General features: G+C 43.8%; 2 protein-coding genes across 3 annotated transcripts in view; one reads left to right on the top strand and one right to left on the bottom strand.

The window, feature by feature from the left end:
• Positions 1–19,159, bottom strand: part of mfap2 (microfibril associated protein 2) — a 57,997-nt gene extending 38,838 nt beyond the window's left edge. Inside the window, exon 1 of the mRNA XM_059951903.1 lies at positions 18,910–19,159. The gene's annotated coding sequence lies outside the window, so the exon portion shown is untranslated. The remainder of the gene's footprint in view (positions 1–18,909) is intronic.
• Positions 17,874–25,794, top strand: part of atp13a2 (ATPase cation transporting 13A2) — a 144,089-nt gene continuing 136,168 nt past the window's right edge. The window contains exon 1 of one of the 2 annotated variants that reach the window (XM_059951899.1): positions 17,874–17,935. In XM_059951899.1, coding sequence (XP_059807882.1) covers positions 17,926–17,935 — 10 coding nt within the window. In that variant the 5' untranslated portion in view covers positions 17,874–17,925. The remainder of the gene's footprint in view (positions 17,936–25,794) is intronic. The other variant, XM_059951900.1, reaches the window with a different exon arrangement.

The following is a 25,794-nucleotide window of genomic DNA, read 5'->3' as shown; positions in this document are numbered from 1 at the left end:
CTGCTGGGGGATCTCAGCGGGTCGAGCAGTATCTGTGGGGGGGGGGGGACTGACGCAGGAATGGACCTGTTACTTCCCCCGCATAGATCCTACTTAACCTGCTGAGTTCCACCGGCAAACTGGTTGTCGCTACAGATTCCAGCATCCAGTTTCTCCACTTGTCTTTCTCTCTGTTCAACTCATCCCACTGGCAAATAAAAATAGAGAACTTTCATTCCAGTTGACAGAGCACATGTCTGATTGTATCTGGAGCGTTGGATTCCATAGGAAACTTCCGATCCGGTTGACAGAGCACTTGTGAGATTGCACTTGGAGTGCTGGACTACATATTTGAGGTATTTGCATGGGAAATACTAGACGATTGCTGGGATGAAGGAATGGACTAATGATTTATGAAGGAGCTAGGCTTATTCTTACTTGAGTATAGAAGAAGGAGAGGTGACCTTATTGAAGTATGTAAAGTGTTGCTGGGAATTAACAGGAATGATGCTGAGAGATATTTGCTCTTGTTCTTGGGAGTATAATTTCAGAGGATGAAGACGGATTCCTTCTCTTGGAGGGGATTCTGTATCACAGAGAGAGGCAGGGTTATTGAATACACTCAAGGGAGTGAAGAGACGTGAGGAAACAGCAGGAAAGTGGTCAGGACAAGGATGGATCAGCCATAATCCTATTGAAAGGTGGAGAAGATTGAACCTGTTTCTAATGTTCTAATTCAGAATCAGAATCAGGGTTAGTATCACTGGCATATGTTATGAAAATTGTTAACTTAGTGACAGCACTACATAATAATATAGAAAAGATAAATAAGTATATTGATTACAGTGAGTATATGTATGTATATTAAATAATTAAATTAAAAATAGAGTGAAAACAGAAATAACATAAAAACAAAAAATGTAGAGCAGTAGTGTTCATGTCCATTCAGAAATCGGATGGCAGAGGGGAAGAAGCTGTTCCTGAATGCTTTAGGCTTCTGTACCTCCTTCCTGACAGTAACTATGAGAAGAGTTTTTAATTACTTGGTTTACCAACATACGTGTGTTTCGGAGTGTATGAGACCAGGAGAGAAGAAGAGAAATGGCCTTTCAACTCACGAGAGAGCATAGGCCATCAACCCCTTTGCTGTGGATGTTTCTGTAGCAGGCAATTTGTTTCTTACGAGGTCAAGTTGCTAGCTCGACGCTCAACCCAGCACAGATGGAAAGTGTGCAAGGGAGCCAGCTGGATTTGAACTCGGGACCAACCTTCCACTCCAAAGTCCAGCGCTGATGCCACTACACCACCAGCCAGCACATGAGATCCAGGGGATGCTCTTTAAAAAGTGTCTAAAATCACGAGGGGCTCAAGTCAGGTGAATGCACTCAGCCTTTTCCCCAGGACTGGGGAATCAAAAACAAGATGGTATTGGTTTAACATGAGAGGGGGAAAGAGTTAATAGAAACTTGAGGGCACGTTTATTTTTACACAGAATGTAGATGTAAATGGAATGAGCTGTCAGAGTTGGGAATGGTTTAGAAGGATGTGGGCCATTTGAAAATTTGGCGCCCCTATCTACAAAAGATAGGACTAAATATATAGGTCCTTTGAAGATAAAATTATTAGTTATTTGGGGGAAAAAATAAATATATATACTAAAGTTATTTTGAACTCCATGGAGCATGTGGGGATCCTCCAATATCCTTTTTTACTTCTTTTTTAGACAGGGATGTTAAGGGGGGAATGGTTAAGGGGAGGGGGGAAGGACTAATATTAATTTTCATTACTTTATTATTCTATTCATTTTATGTAATTCTCTTAAGAATTTAATTTAAAAAACTGAAAAAAAGAAGGATATGGGCCGGATGTTGGCAATTGGGACGAGCGTAGCTGGATGTTTCAGCTGAGATGGACCTGTTGGGCCAGAGGTGCCTGTTTCCATGCTGTGTGACTCTATGACCAACTATGTCATACTAACTCTCCATGAGGCTTCCAGATAGCTTTGCAACATTAAATTTTGTTGTCTCGCTCCACTTAAAAAAAAAAATTGTTTTTTCACTCTTCCTTCCGAAATGGATGGCCTAACATTTTCCCACATTGTATTCCATCTGCTAACTTGCCCACTGTTACTGCAGTCTGTTTGTGCCCACCTTACAACTTGCTAACCCTCCTATCTTTGTAACGTTAGTGAATTTGAGAGGCATTGATCGTGCGGATAGTCAGAAGCTTTTTCCCTGGGCTGAAATGGCTAGCACGAGAGAGCACAGTTTTAAGGTACAATAGGGGTGTCAGGGTAAGTTTTTTATGCAGAGAGAGGTGAGCGCATGGAATGGGCTGCTGGTGATGGTGGTGGAGCTGGATACAATAGGGTCTTTTAAGAGACTCCTGGATAGGTACATGGAGCTTAGAAAAATAGAGGGCTATGGGTAACCCTAGGTCATTTCTAAGGTAAGGACATGTTCGGCACAGCATTGTGCTGTAGGTTTTCTATGTTCGTATGTTTCTAATTTCGCTGCAGTACACTCAGTCCTTTCATTCCAGTCACTGATTTAGGTGTGGCCCCAACCCTGATCTTTGTGGCACCTCAAAAGTTACTAATTGCCAATCTGGAAATGACCCATTTATCTTAACACTCTGTTGTTTGTTAATCAGTTAATCCAAATTATAAATCCCTGTATCACAAACTGTTATCGTGTGCAATGCACTTTTTATATAGCACACGTATCAATTGCCTTATCAACTAGTTAAGCCGAGTCCACACTTCCAACCTCCCTCTACCTTGAAAGGACCCCTTACTTCTTGCGTCTTTTACTGAGTTTTATGTTACCTAATGAAATCAAAACAAAGCCAATTCTAATTTATGTCCTGACCATGTGACGCCAAAATGCAAGCAACTTTTGAGTTACATTGAGGCATTGAAGTTGTGTAAGGTGTTCTGGTCACCCACCTGCAGGAAAGATATCTATAAGATGGAAAGAGTGCAGAGAAAGTTTACAAGGGTATTGCAGGGACTTGAGGACCTGAGTTATGTGGAAAGGTTGAGTAGATTAGGACTTTATTCCCTGGAATATAGAAGATTAAGGGGAGATTTGATAGAAGTATACAAAATTATGAGGGGTATAAATAGGGTAAATGCAAGCAGGCTTTTTCCACTGTGACGAGAGAACATGGATTAAGGGTAAAAGATAAAATATTAAAGGAGAACATGGGGGAAACCACTCTGAGGATGGTGAGAGCATGGAACGAGCTACCTGCAGAAGTGGTGGATACAGGTTCAATTTCAACATTTAAGAGAAATTTGGGTAGATACATGGATAGGAGGGGTGTGGAGGGCTGTGGTGCAGGGGCAGGTCGTTGGGGTTAGGCAGAATAATCGTTTGGCATGGACTAGAAGGGCCGAAGGGCCTGTTTCTGTGTTGTATTCTATGACTATGACTATGACATTGAGACAGAACCATATAAAGATTAATTTAATTGAACTAGATATATATTTATATTTTTGCAAAGGAGAAAAAGATTGCATTAAATGCGAAAGCCCTAGTAAACAGTTCATTCCTTTTGAACATCGGGGACAAGCTGAAACCTCGAATTTAATGCATTCCTCCCCAAAACATGGAGCAGCCAGTTAATGCTGCAGGAATCATACTCAGCCACCAGGGGGCGCACAAAGTCCAGGTGAAGCAGCCAGTTGCTCCTTTGCTCCTTTGCTCCTTTAATGGTGGTGAATTGCTTCACCGGTGGCAATTGTGATGTATGCAGGTTTTATAATCATCAATACACTGAGGGTGCTCCAGCTGGACGCATGTCGAGTGTATATTCTCGTCACGCAGAGATGCATCACAATTTGTCCTCATGCAAAATACCGTTAGAGTTTATCAACATAGGCACAGATACACATCTACACAGATCCAATGAAAAACTTCCTTTGCAGCAGCACCAATACAGCATTAATAGCAGTGTTCACAAGAAAAATATAAACTAAACATAAATTATGCATGCTTTGTTTTCTTAACAAGAAAATACAAGTAGAACAAAAAAAGGCTATTGTATAGTTATAGCATATTATTGACCAGCACATTTAGTTTGACTCAAACACAGTTAGTTTCCCCAAACCAGTAAGATTGATCAGAATCAGAATCAGTTTTGTTATCATTGACACATGTTTTGCAGCAACAGAACATTGCAATACATAATAATAAAACTATAAATTGCAATAAGATGTATAACTGTGTACAGTAATGAGATAAGCTGTGCAAAAAGAGAACACAGACATACACACACACACACACACACTCACTCTTATTGTATTTCAGATATAAACTTCTTATTCAAGATGGCTTGTCATTTCCAGTACAAAAGTTTAAAGGAAAATGAAATAATTGTTTCTCTGGATCTGATGCAGAACAAAAAACAAAAAACAAACACAAAATTTTTAAAAATATATATATATAAATTAATTAAGTTGTGCAACAAGAGAAGAAAAATATATACTTATTATAATTCATAGTTTTTATTATTATGTATTGCAATATACTGCTGACATAAAACTACAAACTTCACGACATACACCAGGGACTTTAAACTTGATTCTGATCAACATCTCCACCCACTAACCCACCCCTCCACAACCTCCACTGCCAGTACTTTATAATTTCCTGTCAGGCACCTTGTGTATAAACACTCCTGTGCCTAGAGTCACTTTGGTGGTATCCGTTAGTCTCGCGAGACCATGGATCTGCGCCTGGAATGGTTTCCAGGGCGCAGGCCTGGGCAGGGTTGTATGGAAGACCAGCAGTTGCCCAAGCAGCAAGTCTCCCCTCTCCATGACACCGATGTTGTCCAAGGGAAGGGCAAGGGCCGATACAGCTTGGCAGTGGTGTCGTTGCAGGAGTTGCCAGAACGAGGTTGAAGGCAACGTCGGACTGCCTTAGGGACTCCAGCTCTGGATTTGTCCTCAGGGTTTACTCCCGAAGCCTTTCCCCTGAGTGGGTATGGCCGCAAGGCAGCGGAGGTTTGAAATCAGAATTTTCCTTCTCTTAGATGGACTGCTTTCCCAGGCTGACGAGCTCCATCTACCTGAAGCACTGGTTTTAAGGCACCAGGACCTGCCTTTACCCCTTCTCCTGTCAGTAGAAATAGTTCCGCCGGGCTTAGAGGCTAAGCCACACGAGAAGGCCGGGAGTTGGACTTGGTTGTCAGAGGCTATTTGAGGCGCATGCCGTGAGGAGCACTTTTAGATAGTGGGAGTTTGTCCCCACTACCACTCCTCGGCTTGACAACCTTGGATCCAAAAAGAGTCACTTTATGGATATGTATAAATGCTATCTTATGCATTCATATTTACTGTGTTTTTCAATTATTGTGTTCTTTATCTTATTGTGGTTTTTTTTTGGTGCTGCTTCAGATTTATTTAACAATTATTTAATTCTCCTTTACACTTGCATACTGGAAATGACATTAAACAAGAATCTTCAGTCTTGAAGTGGTCAAAGCTGCTAAACTGTAGTGATCAGGGTTTTGCTCGTTGTTTCAAGAACTGAATGGTTGAAGGGGTGTAACTGTTCTTGACCGTGGTGGTGTGGGAATCAGGCTTTTGGACCTTCTGCCCAACAGTAGCTGTGAGAAGGTGGCACGGCCTGGATGGTGGGGCCATCGATGACAGAAGTAGATACAACTGATAGTGGGCAGGGATGTGACTGCGATGTGTGCATTAATGTCCACTGTTCTCTGCAGCTCCTTACTGGCCCATTTGTTATACCAGACCGTGATGCAACCAATTAAAATGCTTGCAATAATACATCTGGAGAAGTTTGTGAGAGAGTTTGATGAAAAGTTGGATCTGGTAAAGGTGCAGGTATGCACGCTGTGTGATCGCATCAATGTGCTGGGCCCAGGACTGGTCATCCATTATTGCAACAGCCAGGAACTTCCAGCTGTGCCGTTTCCTCAATGTAGGCTGGCACATGTTTGTCCTCCTTCCTCCGTCTGAAGACAACACTCTGCTCCTTAGATCTGTTGACGTTGAATGAGATAGGTCACTCAACCAGCTGACCTGTCTCACTCCAATAAACTGACAGATCGGCAGCCGCCAGTCATCCAACAACAGGTGTGACATAGCGAACTTGATGATGGAGTTGGAACCGTTTTATAGTGGTGACTACATTTCAGACAGTAACACTTTTTACGTCACAAAACACCCTGAGGAAGTTTATTAACATATTACTAAGAAAATACCGTAAGCCTCCAACAGGACCACAACCTTGTTGTTGGGTTTGGAGGCTTGTGTGCCTCAATGACCTGGAGAGCTACGTTGGCTGGAGTCAGGGCTTTGTGCTTTGGCTCTTGGTAGGGTCACCCAAGCCAAACAGGTCAAAGGGTAGAGGCCAGACTAAGAGTGCTCCACTGGTCCTCCAGGTTCCGGGGTTCAACTCAGGACTAACAACTCTGACTGGCCAGACAAAACTGTTATGGAAACAGCAACGAAGAATCCTTCTGCATCTGAGATTGATGGTTTTCCTGCGTCTTCTCCTGGGACTTGCATGAGGGGCATCGATCGTGTGGATAGCCAGGGGCTTTTTTCCCAGGGCTGAAATGGCAACAACGAGGGGGCATAGTTTTAAGGTGCTTGGAAGCAGCTACAAGGGGGATGGCAGGGGTAAGTTTTTCCACACAAAGAGTGGTGGGTGTGTGGAACGTACTGCGAGCGACAGTGGTGGAGGTGGATACGATAGGGTCTTTTAAGAAACTCTTAGATAAATACATGGAGCTTAGAAAAATAGGGGGCTATGCGGTAGGGAAATTCTAGGCAGGTTCTAGAGTAGGTTACATGGTCGGTACAGCATTGTGGGCCGAAGGGCCGGTAATGTGCTGTAGATTTCTATGTTCTATGACTGACGGTAGTAAAAACCGAGAGGAAGTTACTGACAAGATGAAGGAAGCCCTGACCACCGCCAGAGATGGAGAACCTTCACTGCTGCCCGAAACGCCAGCGGTATAAGGGACGGTAAGTAAGTTAGTAAGAAAATAAGGATGTCTAATGCTTTGATACAATTAGATCAATTCGGTACCATCCAATAAAGGAGGAAGGGGATACAGGGAGATAGGTTTAAAGGAGTCATTCCTGAACTTAAGTCCTTAGTAACTGAAGACATATATACCAAACACGAGGAAATCTGCAGATGCTGGAAATTCAAGCAACACACACAGAATGCTGGTGGAACACAGCAGGCCAGGCAGCATCTATAGGGAGAAGCACTGTTGACGTTTCGGGCCGAGACCCTTCGTCAGAACTAACTGAAAGGAAAGATAGTAAGAGATTTGAAAGTAGGAGGGGGAGGGTGAAATGCGAAATGATAGGAGAAGACCGGAGGGGGTGGGGTGAAGCTGAGAGCTGGAAAGTTGATTGGTAAAAGGGATACAGAGCTGGAGAAGGGAAAGAATCATGGGACGGGAGGCCTAGGGAGAAAGGAAGTGGGAGGGGAGCACCAGAGGGAAATGGAGAACAGGCAGACTGATGGGCAGAAAGAGAGGAAAAAAGGACGAGGAAAAAAACTAAGTATATCAGGGATGGGGTAAGAAGGGGAGGAGAGGCATTAATGGAAGTTAGAGAAGTCAATGTTCATGCCATCAGGTTGGCATATACCTTTAAGAGACCTGGGAATGGAGGAGAATGCTGAGCCAGAGAGGTTTCAAAATATGATCGAAACACTATGCAATACACATAAAATGCTGGAGGAACTCAGCAGGCCAGGCAGCGTCTACAGAAAAAAGTGCAGTCGACGTTTCGGTCCAAGACCCTTCAGCAGGAAGGTTCAACATAAACCACTGCACAACATAAACAAAGACAGGGTTCTTTAATTGACAAAATAAAGATGGATGCCTAGAGGAAAGTGTGGAGATGAACGACGTTTGAAATAGCTAAGGAACAGACGTGTGGATATGTGGCTGGAGCATCTATCTCCTCTCCACGTTGAGTATGGTGTCAACGTTCCGAACGGTCCATTTCAGCACAGAAGGCGGAACCTGGTGTTTAGACACCAGGGGTCATGACAAGGATGAAGAAAATGTCTGCCCCCCTCTATTTAGTTAGAGAAAATTTCTTTGCAGGCACTTGGTGCTGAAGAGCAGTTTGACGAGTCAAAGGCAATACCTCGTGCTCTGGAATGGCCTGAGGTCGCACTTACTAAGTGGTTGAATTCATAAATAAGGATAACAGACAGGATGAAGGAGGTTGGGAAGATGGAGGTGCAGATTGAGGTTGATGGTAAATGTGACAGTGACCAACACGGTGGAAGAACGAAGGGGGTGTAGATCTAGAGAAATAGCCGCTGAGGAGTTGGCACATCTCAAAAGGACAGAATCGCTTTTCATAGGAAGCTGAACATCATTCAGTTGGTGTCAAAATGGATGTTGTGACGTGTCTCGTCTGGTAGTTTAGCGGGCAGTGCTTGCCGCTCTCACTTTCAGCTTCCACCGCTGGCTAGCAGTCTTGTGAAAATGTGAGCTGAGTATGTAAGTCTCTCCCTGCCAGTACAGCACACAGCCTCTCCAACAGCAAGCCTCGTGTCGTGCCTCCTCGCTGGCGACACACGGAAACTGAACTCCTTTCGGACTCAGGCTGAACTACAGAGGACGGGAGGAGGTCCGGCCCCCTGCACACGTAGCACGCGGGCCCACTGGCGTGTGGACACGCCCTGGTGCTCGTGAACCAGATCCCCAGCTGTGGGTAAAGAGCCCCACCACCCTGTGGGCAGCCTCAGGAGAGACAAAGGCTGAGGGAGTAAACCCAGACGGCAAAACCGGAGTGGTGCAGCTGCACCTCATTAAACATTCTTCCAGCAGCTCCTGCAGCCAAGCTGGTGCCAAACGTACTGCTTCATAAGCTCTCCTTTGGACTGCATTGGTGAGGGCAAGAGGGGGACCTTGTCAACTGGGCATCTCAGGATCTCCATACCTTCTGCCTAGGCTTGTGATGAAGATGATCACCCTTCGAGACAGACGGATGCCAACCAACCACATAATTCAGTTGGTATTTCATTTGCTTCAACGGCATTAGCTACCCTAAGCTAAAGAGGCACATTAGCAATAGGACAATGACTTTGAAATTCATTTAACCTTGGATGAAAGACGATCTGGTTTCCTTCACGTCAGACCTCCCATGGGCAATTTTACTGTCATGCTTCTCACACTCCAGTGCTTTCAGAGGCTGCAAAGATTAGAAACCTTGGGCCAGGGTCAGGTTCCAGGGTTTTCATCTTACTCGGCTGTGGCATCCCTTCCTGCCTTGATATCTAACATCACCTTCTCTGCTTTTCACGTTTATGGCTGTCTTTCCGTTCTTGTGGAGATGGTCTGACTGCAGATAAGAACAAACCTCATCAAGATCGAATAACAACCACTCCAGCTATTCAAATGTTTATTGGAATCATACATTATTATTATTGGTTTATATTATGTGGAATTTGGTTTTTTCCAGGAATAGTACAGTGCAATTTCATAAATTAATATGAATTACGAAAATATTAGGAGAAGGAATAACCAGGTGGTGCTCTTGGGTTCACAAACCATCAGGAAATCTGTTGGTGGAGGGGAAGAAGCTGTTCCGGAATCACTGAATGTGAGTCTTCAGCTCCCTGTACTTCTCTCCCAAAGGCACTAATGAAAAGAGGGCATATTCTGGATGGTGAGGCTCCTTAGTCATAGATGCTTACGTCACTGCTCTTGAAAATGTCCTTGACGGTGGGGAATATTGTGGCCGTGATGGAGATGGCTGAATCTACAGCTCGTTGGAGCTATGACGCAAACATTCAGAACTCTCTCCACTGTACACCCGTTGAGATTTGTAATTGTCTTTGGTGACACAAGCTCCTAACAAAGTAGAGCTGCTGATTGCCCTGGTCATGGTTGCATCCATGTGTTGGGTCCAGGATAGATCCTCCGAGATGTTGAGGCCCAGGGACTTGAAGCTGCTCGCCTCCTCCACCGTTGACCCCCTCAACGAGGACTGGTGCGTGTTCTTCCGACTTCCTCTTCCTGAAGTCCACAACCCTCATACCACCTTTGGTTGCGTGAGTCACACGGTTTGGTTTCAGCTGTTCAATCGCTGACCGCCCCTTTGCTTTCATCAGCTACACCAGAAGTGGTAATGCTGGATCTATCCTCAGCCCTTTCTGTCCCCCTTTCGTTCACCTGTACCCTCTGCTGGTCTGTGTGAGTAATGATTAGATGGGTTTTAAACCTTGGAACAAGAATCTGCACTTCTGCAAGACAAGGAGAGAGAACTGGGGTTGGTTCATAATCTGCAACATACACAGTGATTTTGCTTGGAGTGCTCTGTTTCTGAAAATCAATACTTTTAACTCTTTTTGAGATGGTTGAATGAAGTGGTATCTGCTGGGGGTGGTGGTAAAGGCTTACAGTAGGGGCATTTAAGAGACTCCTACATGGGGGCAGGGATCTGAATCAAACTTAATATCACCGGCATATGTTGTGAAATTTGTTAACTTTCCAGCGGCAGTACAAAATAATAGAAACTGTGAATTACAGTAAGTATATAGATACTAGGTAGTGCAAAAATAGAGATTAAAAAGTAGTGAGGTAGTGTCCATACAGAAATCGGATGGCAGAGGGGAAGAAGTTGTTTCTGAATCACTGAGTATGTGCCTTCAGGCTTCTGTACCTCCTACCTGATGGTAGGAGGTACAGAAGCCTGAATGTGATGTAAGAAAAATGGAAGTTATAGGCTATGTAGAAGAGGGAAGGTTTTGATTGATCATGGAATAGATTTAGATAGGCTTATTTTTAACCAAAATAGTTTGTTGCTATGCGTCTGTCTCGAAGGACAATGGGTGATGATGATGATCATCAGCAGGCTAGGTGGAAGGTATGGAGATCCTGAGATGCCCACTCTCAGCCTCACCGGTGCAGTCCAAAGGAAAGCTCATGAAGCAATACGCTTGGCCGCAGGAGCCGCCGGAAGGAGGTTCAATGACACGCAGCCGCCTTAGGGGCTCCACTCCAGCTTTGCCGTCTGGGTTTACTCCTGTAGACTTCATCACTCCCGAGGCTGCCAAAAAGCAGTGGGGCTATTTGCCCACAGCTGGGGATCTGGTTCACGAGCACCAGGGCATGTCCACACACTGGTACGTGTCCAGGGGCCAGGCCTCCTCCCCATCCTCTGTAGCTCAGCCTGAGTCCGAAAGGAGTTCAGTTTCTGTGTGACACCAGCGAGGAGGCACTACACGAGGCTTGCTGTTGGAGAGACCGTGTGCTGGCAGGGAGAGATTTACACATTCAGCTCTCCTTTTCACAAGACTGCTAGCCAGCGGTGGAAGTGAGAGTGACAGGCACTAGCCACTGCACTAGCACACTAGACGAGTCACTACAACCACTTTGACACCTTAACCAAAATATACTTCAGTTATAACAAAAAGTATTTACAAGAATAAAGCATTCAACATTTATAGATGTAGCAAGTGCTTAGCTGAGTTGTTTAAAATAGCACAGTCGGCACTCAAGTGCAAGGCCCATTCTGTGCCATACTGTTCGACGTTCTGCATTTCCTTGTCACATTGAGGACAAGGTCACTTAGAACAACAAGTGTTTTAGTGAAGTTGGAATCAGAGCAGAACGAGAGGCAGGAACAGAAACAAAAAGCAGCGTGAGATGAGACACTGTCAGCAGAACATCTTCAGGGCAAGAAGTAAAAGAAAACCCACAAATCCCACAAATGAATGCCGAAGAACTTTCACACAGTCTTAATTTGCAGTTAGAAGCTCCCCTGTAGCCTGGGAACTGCTGCTGGGTAGCAAAAGATCCTTTGGGTTTGCTCACTTAAAGGCAGGAGCTCAGCAGAGTCCACAGGGATAGGTGGGTGTTTAAACTGGGGGTGGGGGGGTTGGTGGGAAGACTGTTTTCACAGATGAATGTTGTGCGTGTGTTCAAATCTCACTGTGTATCACCTTTGCTGCTTTATTGCAGTGCACTACTGCCACAAAAACAACAAATATCATGACAACTATGTCCTTCTGATGGAAAAGAGACCTTGTATCCCTTGATTGAACGTATTCCATTAAAAACCTCACATGCGTATTCCTGCATTGGTATATAAATTGCCTGTGCTGTGTCGTTCTGCTGTCTCACAGCCTGGCCTGAGTGTGTTTTAGTGCATTAATGACTTCCCCAGTTGATTGGTGACCGTTCTCCTCTGATAAGCCATCTCTTTAGGTCCTGATACCTTCTTATGCAGCCTGGATTCCTATCTCATTTGAGTGAAAAATGGAATCAGTGTACATGACTGCTTTCTTGTCAGCATGGTTGAAGGGGGACTTGATAGAGGTATTTAAAATTATGAGGGGGATAGATAGAGTTGATGTAGATAGGCTTTTTCCATTGAGAGTAGGGGAGATTCAAACAAGAGTACATGAGTTGAGAGTTAAAGGGCAAAAGTTTAGGGGTAACACGAGGGGGAACTTCTTTACTCAGAGAGTGGTAGCTGTGTGGAATGAGCTTCCAGTAGAAGTGGAAGAGGCAGGTTTGATTTTGTCATTAAAAAAAATTTAGATTGGTATATGGACAGGAAAGGAATGAAGGGTTTTGGGCTGAGTGCAGGTAGGTGGGACTAGGTGAGAGTAAGCGTTCGGCACGGACTAGAAGGGCTGAGATGGTCTGTTTCCGTGCTGTAATTGTTATATGGTTAATAGGGTTTTCCGGACTGCTTGTTTTAACCATTTGGTCTGCCCTTTCAGACATTTGTACCTGAAGAAATGCTGTGTGTGACAATAGCTCAACTTACAAAGGGCATATAGAAAGCCGTCATAATATTTAGTTGTCACGTCTTGGAGCATTAACTGATCTTGGAGTTTTTCACAGATTGTATTGTATTTCTTTGTTCTACTGAGAACGCCTCCAAGAAAATGAATCTCAGGGTAGCTGAGCACCCACTTCAGTAGGTGCAGGAGTGGACTCCTGTGTGGCCTTCTGTTGCTGTAACGCGTCCAGCTCACGGGTCAACATGCTGCACATTCAGAGATGTTTTTCTGTGAACCTCTGTTGTGACGTGGTTATTCCGGTGACTGTCACCTTCTTGTCAGCTTGAACCATTCTCGTCTGACCTCTCTCATTAACAAGGCCTTTTCACCCACAGAACTGATGCTCACCGGGTTTTTTAAAAATATTTTTCTGCACCATTCTTTGTTAACTCTGGAGACTGTTGTGCGTGAAATCAGGAGATCTGCAGATTCTGAAATACTCAAACATCTCCGTCTGGCACGGACAATCATTCCACAGTCAAAGTCACTTCGATCACGTTTCATCCCCATTCTGAATGACAACAAAACCTCTTGCCCACATCTGCATGCCTTTAAGTTCCTGCCACAGGCTTGGCTGACTAGATCTTTGCATTACTAAGCAGATGTGCAGGTGAGTGAATGTGTACTTTGGTAATAAAATTACTTTGAAGATTGCAAATATTGGTCACCTGTTGCTGATTTAAGTTGACTCCTCAGTTGGCAGCCTCAGAAACAAATCTGGCTGATAGGGCAGCTGATATTATTACCCCCAGATTAAAACACAAACCTTACCTCTCACTCCAGTGCAGAAATGAAGGCGTGTGCATCACTTGTTTGACGGGTGGGGGGGGGGGGGGCGGTGAATTTTGGATGAGGCACTAACACGTTCGTCCACCCTGCTCAAGTTCAACTCTGACTGTAGTGCTCTTCCAGTTTGGAGTTTGCCTGTTCCCCTGTTGTTATACGTTGTAACTCCAAAACATAAAAACTAACCGAAAAGAAAAGACAGGAGTCCAAAATGTGAGTCTGACTTTGTGCTTTGAGCGAGGTGTGTATGTATCTCGTGGTGGTGTGATGACGTATGCCAGTTACATACTTCTACATATAATGCACTATGTAAACAACACAGAACGCCTAATCAAACAATATGCTGGTGATATTATGCAAATATTAAATACATCGCACCTATGACTGCGGGTTTCCTCCAGGTACTCTGGTTCTTCCCACATCGTAAAGACATTTAGGCTGGTAGGTAATTTGTCCATACTGCATTGGTAAAATTGATGGGGATGTGGGGAGAATAGGTCATAGAGGGAACATTAGTGACAGAATAGGATTGGTCTATGTGTGGCATTTTCAAAATGGGCTGAATGGCTGCAGTCACTATCATTAGGAAATGTGAAAAGTGAATCTGAAACCACCAAAATTGTGCTGCTTGAACCTTGAAGGGTGTCAAAGGTTATGGATGTGAGAAGTCAATTTATTGGCAGTGATTCTACAGCTGTAACTAACTCTGCCACGGATGGTCCCAAACCCAGCTACGAAAGGAAGGAGGTTGTGCCTGGGGCTGGCAGTTGCATCCTGTAAAAACCTTTCAGAAACACCAACAGAGACTCCAAGGACCTCATTCCTGGGAGAGAAGATACGTTCGCCTAGAAGAAGGACTACACTTGGGGACAAGACAGAGTACTACGGTGAGCGTCCGCTGGTGGCCCATGCCCCAGTGGAGGTGATGGTCTTAACTAAGGCAATGACTGGATGGTTAACAACAGTGAGTACAATCCCATCCAGCTGGCTGGGAGTTGGAGGATTATGGTCAAAGGAAAGAAGAAAGGGTGTGGGAGGGGTATGGAATAGATCAGGGGTCCCCAACCTTTTTTGCACCACGGACCGGTTTAGTATTGACAATATTCTTACGGACCAGCCGACGGGGGGGGGGGGGGGGGGGGTGGGGTTGGTGTTCAAGTAGGGTTGCCAACTTTCTCACTCCCAAATAAGGGACAAAAGTAGCAGTCAAATACGGGACACTTGTGTTTACCTTGAGAAAGACTACCATGACCATGATGCCTTGCGCGGGCACCTATGTATGCATACATGACGTGTGCATGCATGCACGTGCCGATTTCTTTCTCTACAAATCAGTTTTGCCTTAATCTTCCCGATTCTGTTAAGTGAAACTACACTGTACGTACATCATTTCTACTTTATATATTTTTACTTATTTCTACTTATGTATTTATCATATCATTCTTGCTTTTACTATATGTTCGTGTTATTTTAGGTTTTATGTGTTATTTGGTAGGTTATTTCAAGTTCGTCAGTGCGTGACGGAATGAGGAAAGATGCAGCTGACTCATGTCGTTTCCTTGTGGCCTGGTAGCACACGCTTTGCGGCCCGGTACCAGTCTGTGGCCTGGTGGTCGGGGACCACTGGAATAGATCTGCTCTGTCACATTCATACTGTGTGTCATAATAGTGTCCTTGGTTTGAGCCATTTCGGTATTGTGTCAAGGCAGACGAAATGATCAAGAGGGATTTCTGGGTAATACTCGAGAGGCTGTAACATTTCACAAGGTCAAAGGCAAGTTCATCGTCATATGCCATGAGTACTCGTATGCAGCGGCGCAATGAAAATCTTGCTTGGAGCAGCAGCACAGGTACCCGACATCAGAAAAACAGCAAGAAAACACAATTAGAACCAAACAAAAGTCCACTTTAGCGCAAGGTGGTCAATGTGAGTAGAGCCGCTAATCCTTTGCTGGTTGGTTCATGAAACAAATGGGCAATGGAAGGAGAGGGACTGTAAGGGGAAGGGAATTTGACGTGGCTGAAAACCGTTCATGGGATTTTTAAGAAGGGACTACACCTTTGTGGTTTAGTTTCTAACAAATAATCATCTGGGTTTTTTACCCTAATGTGTAAAATTATGTGCTTTTGGGATGATGCATTGGGACTTTCAACTTACCCACTTTGTAATTCATTGATTCAGTTTGGTAAGTAATAGTCGGGTCTTCCACTGAAGTGGTGCCTTCACTATGTAATTAGTATTCTTTATACTGTGTAGTCTAGGCCTCGGTTAGTCTCAATAGACCATGGATTTGCGTCTTGGAAAGTTTCCAGGGCGCAAGCCTGGGCAAGGTTTTTTAATGGGAGACCAGCAGTTGCCCAAGCTGCAAGTCTCCCCTCTCCACGCCACCAATGTTGTCCAAGGGAAGGGCATTAGGACCCATACAGCTCGGTACCAGTGTCATTGCAGAGCAATGTGTGGTTAAGTGCCTTGCTCAAGGACACATGCAGCCTCAGCCAAGGCTCGAACTAGCGACCTTCAGATAACTAGATGAATGCCGTAACACATTCCTTATACTAATGGGGAGAGGAATAGCCAGGTTTGACGGTGAAGGGGGGCAGGGTTGGTCCTGTAGGAGCTCTGATGCCAGCAGGTTTGATGGAGGATAATTGTGTCAGAGGACAGAGAACCACTGACATCAGCCAACATGACATGCAGGAAGGGAAATCTGAGGAACAGGGTCAAGGTTTATAGTGAATAGACTCTTGGAAATTGAGACTGATTTGATGGGCAGGTTGAATCCGGAGAATAGAAGTGCTTTACTGTATATTCTTATGCCTTTGGAGGTAATTTAGGCCACTGAGACTGCTGGTTTATACTGCAATCCCATTCCCTCAGTAATTTCCCCCTATAATCTTTTTTTTAATCCCAGCATTATCATTAATTTTCCCTGGATTTAGCTGTCCATGAAAAGTCAAGGAGCAATACACCTCCCCAACTTTAGGATGAACCAGGAAACACACAGGTACAGTCCACATGGAAAACAAGCTATCTCAGACTATGCAACACAGGAGATCAAGACTTAACCAATATTATTGGCAGAGAGAGTCCTGCCTGTGGTTTCACTGATCTACCTTCTGAATATTATAAACTTGTGGTTTTGTTGGTTGTGGAACTGAAGCACTTTGAAGGTTCTTCGTGCTTCCTGTTGTGGAGGCAGGTGCTGTTTCTGTGACGTACGGCCTGTTCTGGAGCACCGTGTACAGTTTTGCTCTCCTTACATGTGGAAACAGGGCACAGAATCTGGAATGGACGGGTGCTCTTCAAAGTCTAGGCTAAAATGCTCCAGCTTGTGTGCTTCAGAGTGCTGAAGGGATTCGCCTGAAGCATCACAATACCGGTGGGTGCTTCTTCTTCTGACTAGTAATGGCGGTTGGCAGGCCATCTTAACGGTGCATTACCGCCGCCAACTGGAGTGTGACTTCCAATCATAGAGAAAATCTGCAGGTGCTGGGGATCTGAGCCTCACACACAAGATGCTGGAGGAACTCAGCAGCGTAGGTTTGGAACATGGGACTGTTCCAGGTAGCCGACAAACAGGCAGGGACCCCTGCAAGCGCCCACGGCTACCCCTTTTGTTTGAAGGAAGTGGGAGGTGCCAAAGTTGATATTGAGAGTGAGGACTAGCTCTGCCAGAGGGGAGTGGTGGTGGAGGGGAACTGGTTGGGTCTGGTGTCCAGAAAGAACTGGGGAGCTTTGAGGCCTTCCTGGTGGGTGATTAGGGTGTGGACATCCATAGTAAAAATAAGATGATGGCAGCCAGGGAACCTGAACTCCTTGGGCAAAGGACCCTTCAACTGATGGCATGAACACTGATCTCTCAAATTTCCAGTAATGCCCCCCCTCCACCATTTCCCATCCCTTTTTCCCTCTCTCGTGTTTTCTTCTTGTCCGCCCATGGCCTCCCTCTGGTGCTCCTCCCCCACCCCTTTTTTGTCTTTCTTCCATGGCCTTCTATCTCTTTCACCAATCAACATCCTAGCTCTTTGCTTCATCTCCCCCACCTCCAAGTTTCACCTACCGCCTGGTGTTTCTCTCTCCCCTCCTCCCCCCCCCCTCACTTTTGAAATCTACTCCTCAGCTTTTATTTCTCCAGTCCTGGCGAAGGGTTTCGACCCGAAACGTTGACTGTGCGTTTTTCTCCCCCACCCCAGCCTGCTGAGCTCGCCCGAAGTTTGGTGAAGAGTTGGTGAGAAACTTGCCGGCGCATGCGCGGCGAGTGGGAAGGGGCGGGCTCGGGCCTGCGTAATGACGTGGCACGCAGCGCGGGGGCCGGGCCGGCAGACGCGATGAGAGGGCGGCGGGTCGAGGATGAGTGCAGGTAAGGGCCCCGAGGCCGGCGGCTGACGTTCGTGTTTTCCCCCTACTACCTTGGGCCCCGATTCAGGGTCCCGTCAGACCCACAGAAGGCGAGTCAGTGAGCTGTTTCAAGGAAGGATTGACACAACCGCCCCCCCCCGGGGCGCCCTCTCGTTGGGACACAGTCCGAGCTGGCTGTTCCTCTCCCCATTAGTACAAGGAGTACTAATTATATAGCAAATTGAATCAATGAACTGCAAAGTCAAGAGGTTGAAAGCTGCTTTTATAGCAACGCATCCTCAAGGGTTTGGAACGGCAGGGAAAGGAATTTGATGTGACTAAAAGCTGCTCATGGGGTTTTTAACCCTTACATACTGTTCATATTCTACATCTTCACAGCATGGTCTGGGTCAGTTTTGACCCGGCCCAAGAATCCCCTCATAACAAGTGTCTATACCAAATTTTGAACCACAGATCTATTTAGAATGTATAAATAGCCTATCTGACATTAATAAACGGGTGATTAATCCTTAATGTTTCAGAGATCTAAAATCCATACGGGTCAAATTTGAACAGGGACGGTCTCAATGTACAAAAATTTGTAGCACTTGTACAAAAGTATAAAATTTTTAAAATATTTTCATTTTTGCACATTTTAGGTCACTTTAGGAAATGTCATAAAATTTCGGCTAAAAAATGGCATTTAGGGTGTTTCTACTGCTGTCAATATGTCAAAACGGGTCAAATTTGACCCAAACAGTATGTAAGGGTTAAGAAGGGACGTGTGCCTTCTAACAAACAGTTGTTTGGGTGCATTACCCTAATGTGTAAAATTGAATACAAATTATTTCTAGACTAATATTGGAGACTAGATGTGTATATCTTAACTCAAAGCGTCAAAAATCCTAGAGAGACCCACTCCCAAACTTTCAAATCGTTATTTTTCTTTAAAATTGCCTTTGCTTCACTATTTTTCAAAGAGATTTCTTGACTTACCAATACATAGAATCTTATTTCGAGAGCAAGATGTCTAATCAGTCTGTAGTCTGTTCTTGTGGGTAAAATGTCCACATCGTGTACTAAACAAATTTTCTCTTTACGCGATCTCTGTCCCATTCACCGCATCTGCATTTCTGTCCCCTCTTCTTTAGAGTGCTGAATTGGCAGTCCTTTGGGATCAATAAAGTATCTCTATTTATCTCCATAAATGCTACCTATTTTCACATTTTTTTTTCTTATTCTGTACCCCTGTTTGTGTAGCACAGTCTTCTGGTGGTGCTAAGCCTCTGTCAAGTTGGCAGAGCTTCAGTTCTATACCGTATTATTTGTTTAAAGAGTATGTTTGAGAGCAGGGGGAAATGAAATTGCGTATGTTTAGCAACTTACCGTCCCTACTTTTCTAGTGCAGAATCATATTATCTGGATGCCAGGTTCTACTTGCTTCCTGTTGTGAAGCTTAGCAAAATTATTTTTAAAGTGCAGCCGCTATTGCAGGATAATTGAAACTCTGTTGTCTTCGAGCCTGTGAATAGTTTGCAGTGAGTTAAAGAAGCCATGTGACATTCAAGTGTATTTCCCAAACTTTGCTTTTCTCTAAAAAGCAAGGTGCTTGGAGCTTTGACAATGGTACAGCAACAGATGTTGACTGTGTTTAATAAGATTTATGTAATATTCAGTATGTTAATGGGAGGAGTTGGGACTGGTAATTATTTTGAGAATGTTTATTATTAACCCCATTTTCATACCTTAGTGATATGGTTTATTGTAATCCACCCAAAGATGCTTTTGATCATATTCAAAAGATTTTCTACTCCATTCATGGACTTACTTCATTGGGCCAGTTTGTGTATTCGTTGAAGCTGACCAACTGTTCCTTAAGTAGCAGTTTATATTTTATAAAGCCCACAACAGAGATGTGGCTCCAAGATGATAAATCTACCTTTAGGAACATCAGTCGTTCAGACTTTGGGAAAAGTGATCCCTGTTTTAACAGCATAATTGTAAATCTACATGTTCCGGGCCTAATGAGCACCAGGAAGTTTATTAGTGCAGTCACATTTTCTAACTCCTGAACTGCAGACATTCTTAGGTGGGTTGTTTTGGATTAGGGGTGCTTTGTCAGGCAGTATAGACAGAGCTTGTGGTTTATCAGGTCAGTGAATTGTTAATGGTGATACTGCATCTAAATTTGTCTCTTTCCTGAAACACTGAATATTCATCTTGACGAACTTGAAATTTATTTTTGTAGTTAGAAAAGCACATCCAGCTGTGCCTTGTCCAGAAGTTGTTCCAATTCAGATTATTGCAAAACCTGAAGCATTGTACAATGTTCTATATATTGACTGTGTAGTAATCTGCGATAATATTGTTGTAACTAACAGTTTCTATGTAACTACCCTTGAATTAACTTTAAAAAGAACCCTCAAGATCTATTTTAAACTGTTGTAGATTAAAATTCAGGAGCGACCACTTCACATTTATACCAAAAGTATAGAAGGTATCTATATTGTTCCATCTATGTCTAGACTGAAATGTAAAGGGAAACAAGGTTACCACACAAAACAGAGAAGTACTGTAACTGTTCCCTTTGGCAGCTGTGTTTCAGCATGTGGCACTGACAGCTCTGACTTAGGCTTCATACTCCATTCTTTTAAAAGATAAAAACTGTTACCCTCTTCTATTAACTAATGCTTATTGTTGCAATGTTAAATCATGGACCCATGGATAGAAATGGTTTTGAGCACGGTTTAAGAGGAGTGACATGATTGTGTCTTAGCCGATGATTATACTGAACAAACATCTCCAAGGCAAATATCTTGTTAACACTTTTCTGGGTTTTTTTTTGTAACTTTACCCAGCTTGGCTGCTTCATTATTTGCATTAAAACTGTGATCTTCATGGTAGCTTGTGAAGTCCCAAGTTGTGAAAGGTGCTCTATAATAGTCTTTTTCCTGTCTTTATTGTGACCTCATGTCATTCTTGCACTGTTTTGTGGTGAAGTGGTGATATTGAAAAAAACAACAGGCTCCAAAACCTTGTGTAGATGTAACATTGAAATCCGTTTGCACATCAGACCCCTGCTTCCTCAGAAGCTAAGAAATTCTGCATTTCCTCGTTGATCTTCACCAAGTCCTCGACTTCCTAACTGGAAGACCACAGTCTGTGCAGATTGTTGATAACATATCCTCCTCGCTGGCATTCAACACTGACGCACCTCAGGGGTGTGTGCTTAGCCCACTGCTCTACTCTCTGTATATACATGACTGTGTGGCTAGGCATAGCTCAAATATCATCTACAAATTTGCTGATGATACAACCATTATTGGTAGAATCTCATGTGGCGATGAGAGGGTGTACAGGAGTGAGATAAGCCAACTAATGGAATGGTGCCACAGCAACAACCTGGCACTGAACGTCAGTAAGCTGAAGGAGCTGATTGTGGACTTCAGGAATGGTAAGATGAAGGAACACATACCAATCCTCATTGAGGGATCAGAAGTGGAGAGAATGAGCAGCTTCAAGTTCCTGGGTGTCAAGATCTCTGAGGATCTAACCTGGTCCCAACATATCGATGTAGTCATAAAGAAGGCAAGACAGTGGGTATACTTTATAAGGAGTCTGAAGAGATTTGGCATGTCAACAAATACACTCAAAAACTTCTGTAGTTGTACTGTGAAGAGCATTCTGATAGGCTGCATTACAGTTTAGTATGGAGGGGCTACTGCACAGGACCGAAAGAAGCTGCAGAAGGTTGTAAATCTAGTCAGCTCCATCTTGGGCACTAGCCTATAGAGTACACAGGACATCTTTAGGGAGTGGTGTCTCAGAAAGGCATCGTCCATTATTATGACGTCTAGCACCCAGGGCAAGCCCTTTTCTCACTGTTACCATCAGGAAAGAGATATAGAAGACTGAAGGCACACACTCAGTGATTCAGGAACAGCTTCTTCCCCTCTGCCATCCGATTTCTAAATGGACATTGAAGCTTTGGACTCTACCTCACTTTCTTTAATATACAGAATTTCTGTTTTTGCACATTAAAAAAATCTATTCAATATACGTAATTGATTTATTTGTTTATTATAATGTTTTATTTTATTATTTGTTAATTTTTTCTCTCTCTACTAGATTATGTATTGCATTGAACTGCTGCTGCTAAGTTAACAACTTTCATGTCACATGCCGGTGATAATAAAGCTGATTCTGATTCTGATTTTTATAGATGCACCAGAGCATCCTATCCAGATGCATCATGACTTGGTATGGTAACTGCTCTGCTCGAGGTTGTAAGAAACTGCACAGAGCTGTGGAAACAGCTCAGTACGTCATAGAAGCCAGCTTCCCCTCAATGTACTCTCTCAGTCAAACAGTCAATGTGATCCCAGTCTCTCTTTCACCCACCTCCCTTCCCATCCCATCCGGCAGAAGAAACTAAACCCTGAAAGCACCTACCGCCAGGCTTAATGACAACTTTTTTCGCACTTGTATAAGACTATTGAACAGCCCTCTTGTACGACAAGATGGACTCTCACCATCTCACCATGGCCTTGCACTTTTATTCTCTGTCTTCACAGCATTTTATCTGTAATTGTAACACTATATTCTGCATTACTTTTCCTTTGTACTACCTCCTTGTATTGATGTGATGAAATAATCTGTAAGGATGGCACACAAGTTTTTCCAGTTTGCCTCAGTACATTGACAATTATAAACTAAATTAATTTAGTCTTGGAGACCAATTCACAGAAGATCAAGGTGAAGCTGAGACTAGTTTTACTGTTTCCACATATAACGCACAGACACTGGAATTTACTGTCCATGGTAATAGTGAGCATTAATGGCCTTGCAGTTATTCTTGCTGCAATAATCTGAGCCACTACTTTCTCCTTAATCAGAATCAAGTTTAACATCACTGGTATATGTCATGAAATTTGTTGTATTGCTGCAGCACTATATTGCGATACATAAAAGCTATACATTAATGATGGATGCCACTTTTTGAAGCTTCTTTTGAAGGTGTCCTGGATGCTGGAGAGGCTAGTGTCCATGATGGAGCTGGCTGAGTTTACAACTACCTGTAGCCTTTTCTGGTTCTGTGCAGTAGCCTCTTCATATTGGACAGTGATGCAACCAGTTGGAATCCTCTCCACGGTACATTCGTAGAAATTTGTGAGTGTTTTTGGTGACATAGCAAATCTCCTCAAACTCCAAATGAAATGTAGCTACAGTTGTGCCGCCTTTGTTACTGCATCAATATATTGGGTCCAGGATAGATCCTCAGAGATGTTGATATCCAGGAACGTGAAACTGTTCACCTTTTCCACTTCTGATTCCTCAAAGAGGAGTGGTATGTGTTCCCTTGACTTCCCCTCCTGAAATCCACATTCAATTCCTTAGTTTTACTGATGTTGAGTGCAAGGTTTTTACTACAACACCACTTAACCAGCTGATTTACTTGCTCCTGTACGGCTCCATGTCATTACCTGAAACTCTGCCAGCAAAAGCTGTGAAATTTATAGGTGGTATTTGAGCTGTGCCTAGCCACACAATTGTCAGTGTAGAGAGAGTAGAGCAGTGGGCTAAACGCGCACCTTGAGGTACACCATTGTTGTTAGAGAAGAGGAGATTCTAATTCAGATATGCAGACTGTGGTCTGTCAGTGAGGAAGTCGAGGATCCAGTTCCGTAATTCATTGAAAGTGGTGGCACAGGTTGATGGGGTTGCAAAGTGAGCTTTTAGTACATTAGCTTTCATGAATCAAAGGATGGGATGTTATGTTGAAGTTGTTTATGATATTTGTGAGGCTTAATTTGGAGTATTTTGTGCAGTTTTGGTCACCTATCAACAGTAAAGGTGTAAATAAGGTTGAAAGAATACAAAAAAAATTACAAGGATGTTGCCAGAACTCGGAGGATCTGAGTTAAACAGAAAGATTAAATAGGTTTCCTAGAATTATTTCCCATAGGTTGTAGAAGAATGAGGGGAGATGTGATAGAGGTATACAGAGACTAGGTGCTGGTCTATGGGATTAGGCAGTTTAAATGATTTGTCATTGACCAAATGGGCCAAAGTTCCTGTTTCTATGCTGAATTTTTTCTGTGACTATCTGTGTCTCAGCAGATTACTGAGCTATTTGGTCTTTGTGGAGAATGGTGAAGCCTTTGGGAAAGTTATTCCTCTTGTGTTTGCTGGTCTGGTTACTGGACGTTCAGTGTAACGGAACCTTGACCACTTTGGAGTAGCCCACGCCTTCATTAACCTGGTTCCACTCCACTTGCCTTGGAATCCGTGCCTTTTTTCTACTGTCACATTTGCTTACCGTAGATTCCAGACTACAGAGCGCACCTGATTAAAAGCCACACGCTCTAATTTTAGAAAGAAAATCAATTTTGTACTTGTACAGGCCGCACTGGATTTTAAGCCGCAGGTGTCCCACGTTGTAATATGAGATATTTACACAGAAAGATATTACACGTGAGGATTTTTTAACTTTTAATTAAATCCGTATGGTAACATAAACAAATACATATTGCAAATGCTTTTTTTCGAACACTGCCTGTAACACAGCTACTTTTAAATATACATACGTATCGGTAACACACAAATTACGTTGCGTATACTTTTTACTGAACAGTGCACGAACAACATTCCAATATCTCCTAACGACTGGTTAAAAAAAATATATATACTGCAGCCTACCAGGAAAAGTTATTGATCGCCTTCTTCATCTTCCTCCTGCGCACTAAAACCATCAAAGTCCTCTTCTTCAGTGTCCGAATTGAACAACCTCAGGATCTCGTCACTCACTTCAGTCTCTTTGTTGTCGCTCTCACTTGAGCGCACGCGGTCCTCTTCATCACGCAGCAGTCCAGCCTTTCGAAACCTGTTGGTGATGGTGGATGTTGTGACACGGCTCCACTGGCAGACTTGAGTTAAAGGTGCTCTTCGCATGCGTCCTGTTTTGGTAAAGGATTTCTCGCCGCTCGTCATCCAAGCCTCCCACTCAACGCGCAGCGCCGTTTTTTTCTGTGAAAAAATCCCCCTGGTCGCTTGGCATAGCACTCTCTCAGCCAATCCTTCATTAGACTCTCCATCATCCAACCTTTCCTATTGACTTTCACCATGATTTCTTTTGGGAATTTTTCCTTTGGCATTGTCAGCTGCTTAAAAATCACCATCGGTGGAAGCTTTAGTCCGGATGCTGTGCAGCTCAGAACACAAGTAAAATGCGTTCTCTCATGGCCACTTGTTTTCAGTGTGATGGACGAGTCACCTTTTTTATTAACAGTCCGAGTGAGAGGCAGGTCAAACGTCAAAGGAACTTCATCCATATTTATGATATCATCTGGCCTGATGGAATTCTCCGCTATCTTTGTTTGAGTGAATGTGTGGAAGTTAGCAAGTTTTTCCTTGTGGTCGGGAGGGAGCTGCTGACACAGAATCGTGCGTACCCTGACGGACAGGCCTTTTCGTCTCATAAATCTAAAACACCACGATGGCCCACCTCTAAAATCTTCTATTTTCATTTTGGTGGCGATTGCTTTAGCCTTCAGTCTGATCTGCACGGTGGAAACACCGTGGCTGCCTGCTCTCTGTGTGTTAACCCAGTCTTCAAGGAAGTTTTCAAGTTCGGGCCATCTGCTATGATTACCTCTGAAAGCTTTTGTCGTCTTTTTGCATTGACTCAGTTCTTCATGCTGGCGTCTCCACCGTCTCACCATCGATTCATTTATGCCAAGATTACGTGCAGTAGCTCGATTTCCTTCTTCAACCACCAGATTGATCGCCTTTAACTTAAAAGGTGCATCATATGCTTTTCTTCGAGTGTTTTCCATGATGATGAGGGTGAGTACAAATGACTGATTTACAATAATTTAATTG

This window comes from Hypanus sabinus, chromosome 27 (assembly GCF_030144855.1).
Source record: "Hypanus sabinus isolate sHypSab1 chromosome 27, sHypSab1.hap1, whole genome shotgun sequence".
Taxonomy (NCBI): Eukaryota; Metazoa; Chordata; class Chondrichthyes; order Myliobatiformes; family Dasyatidae; genus Hypanus; species Hypanus sabinus.
Note: the sequence above shows the minus strand (reverse complement) of the source record. Positions and strands in the feature narration are given on the sequence as shown.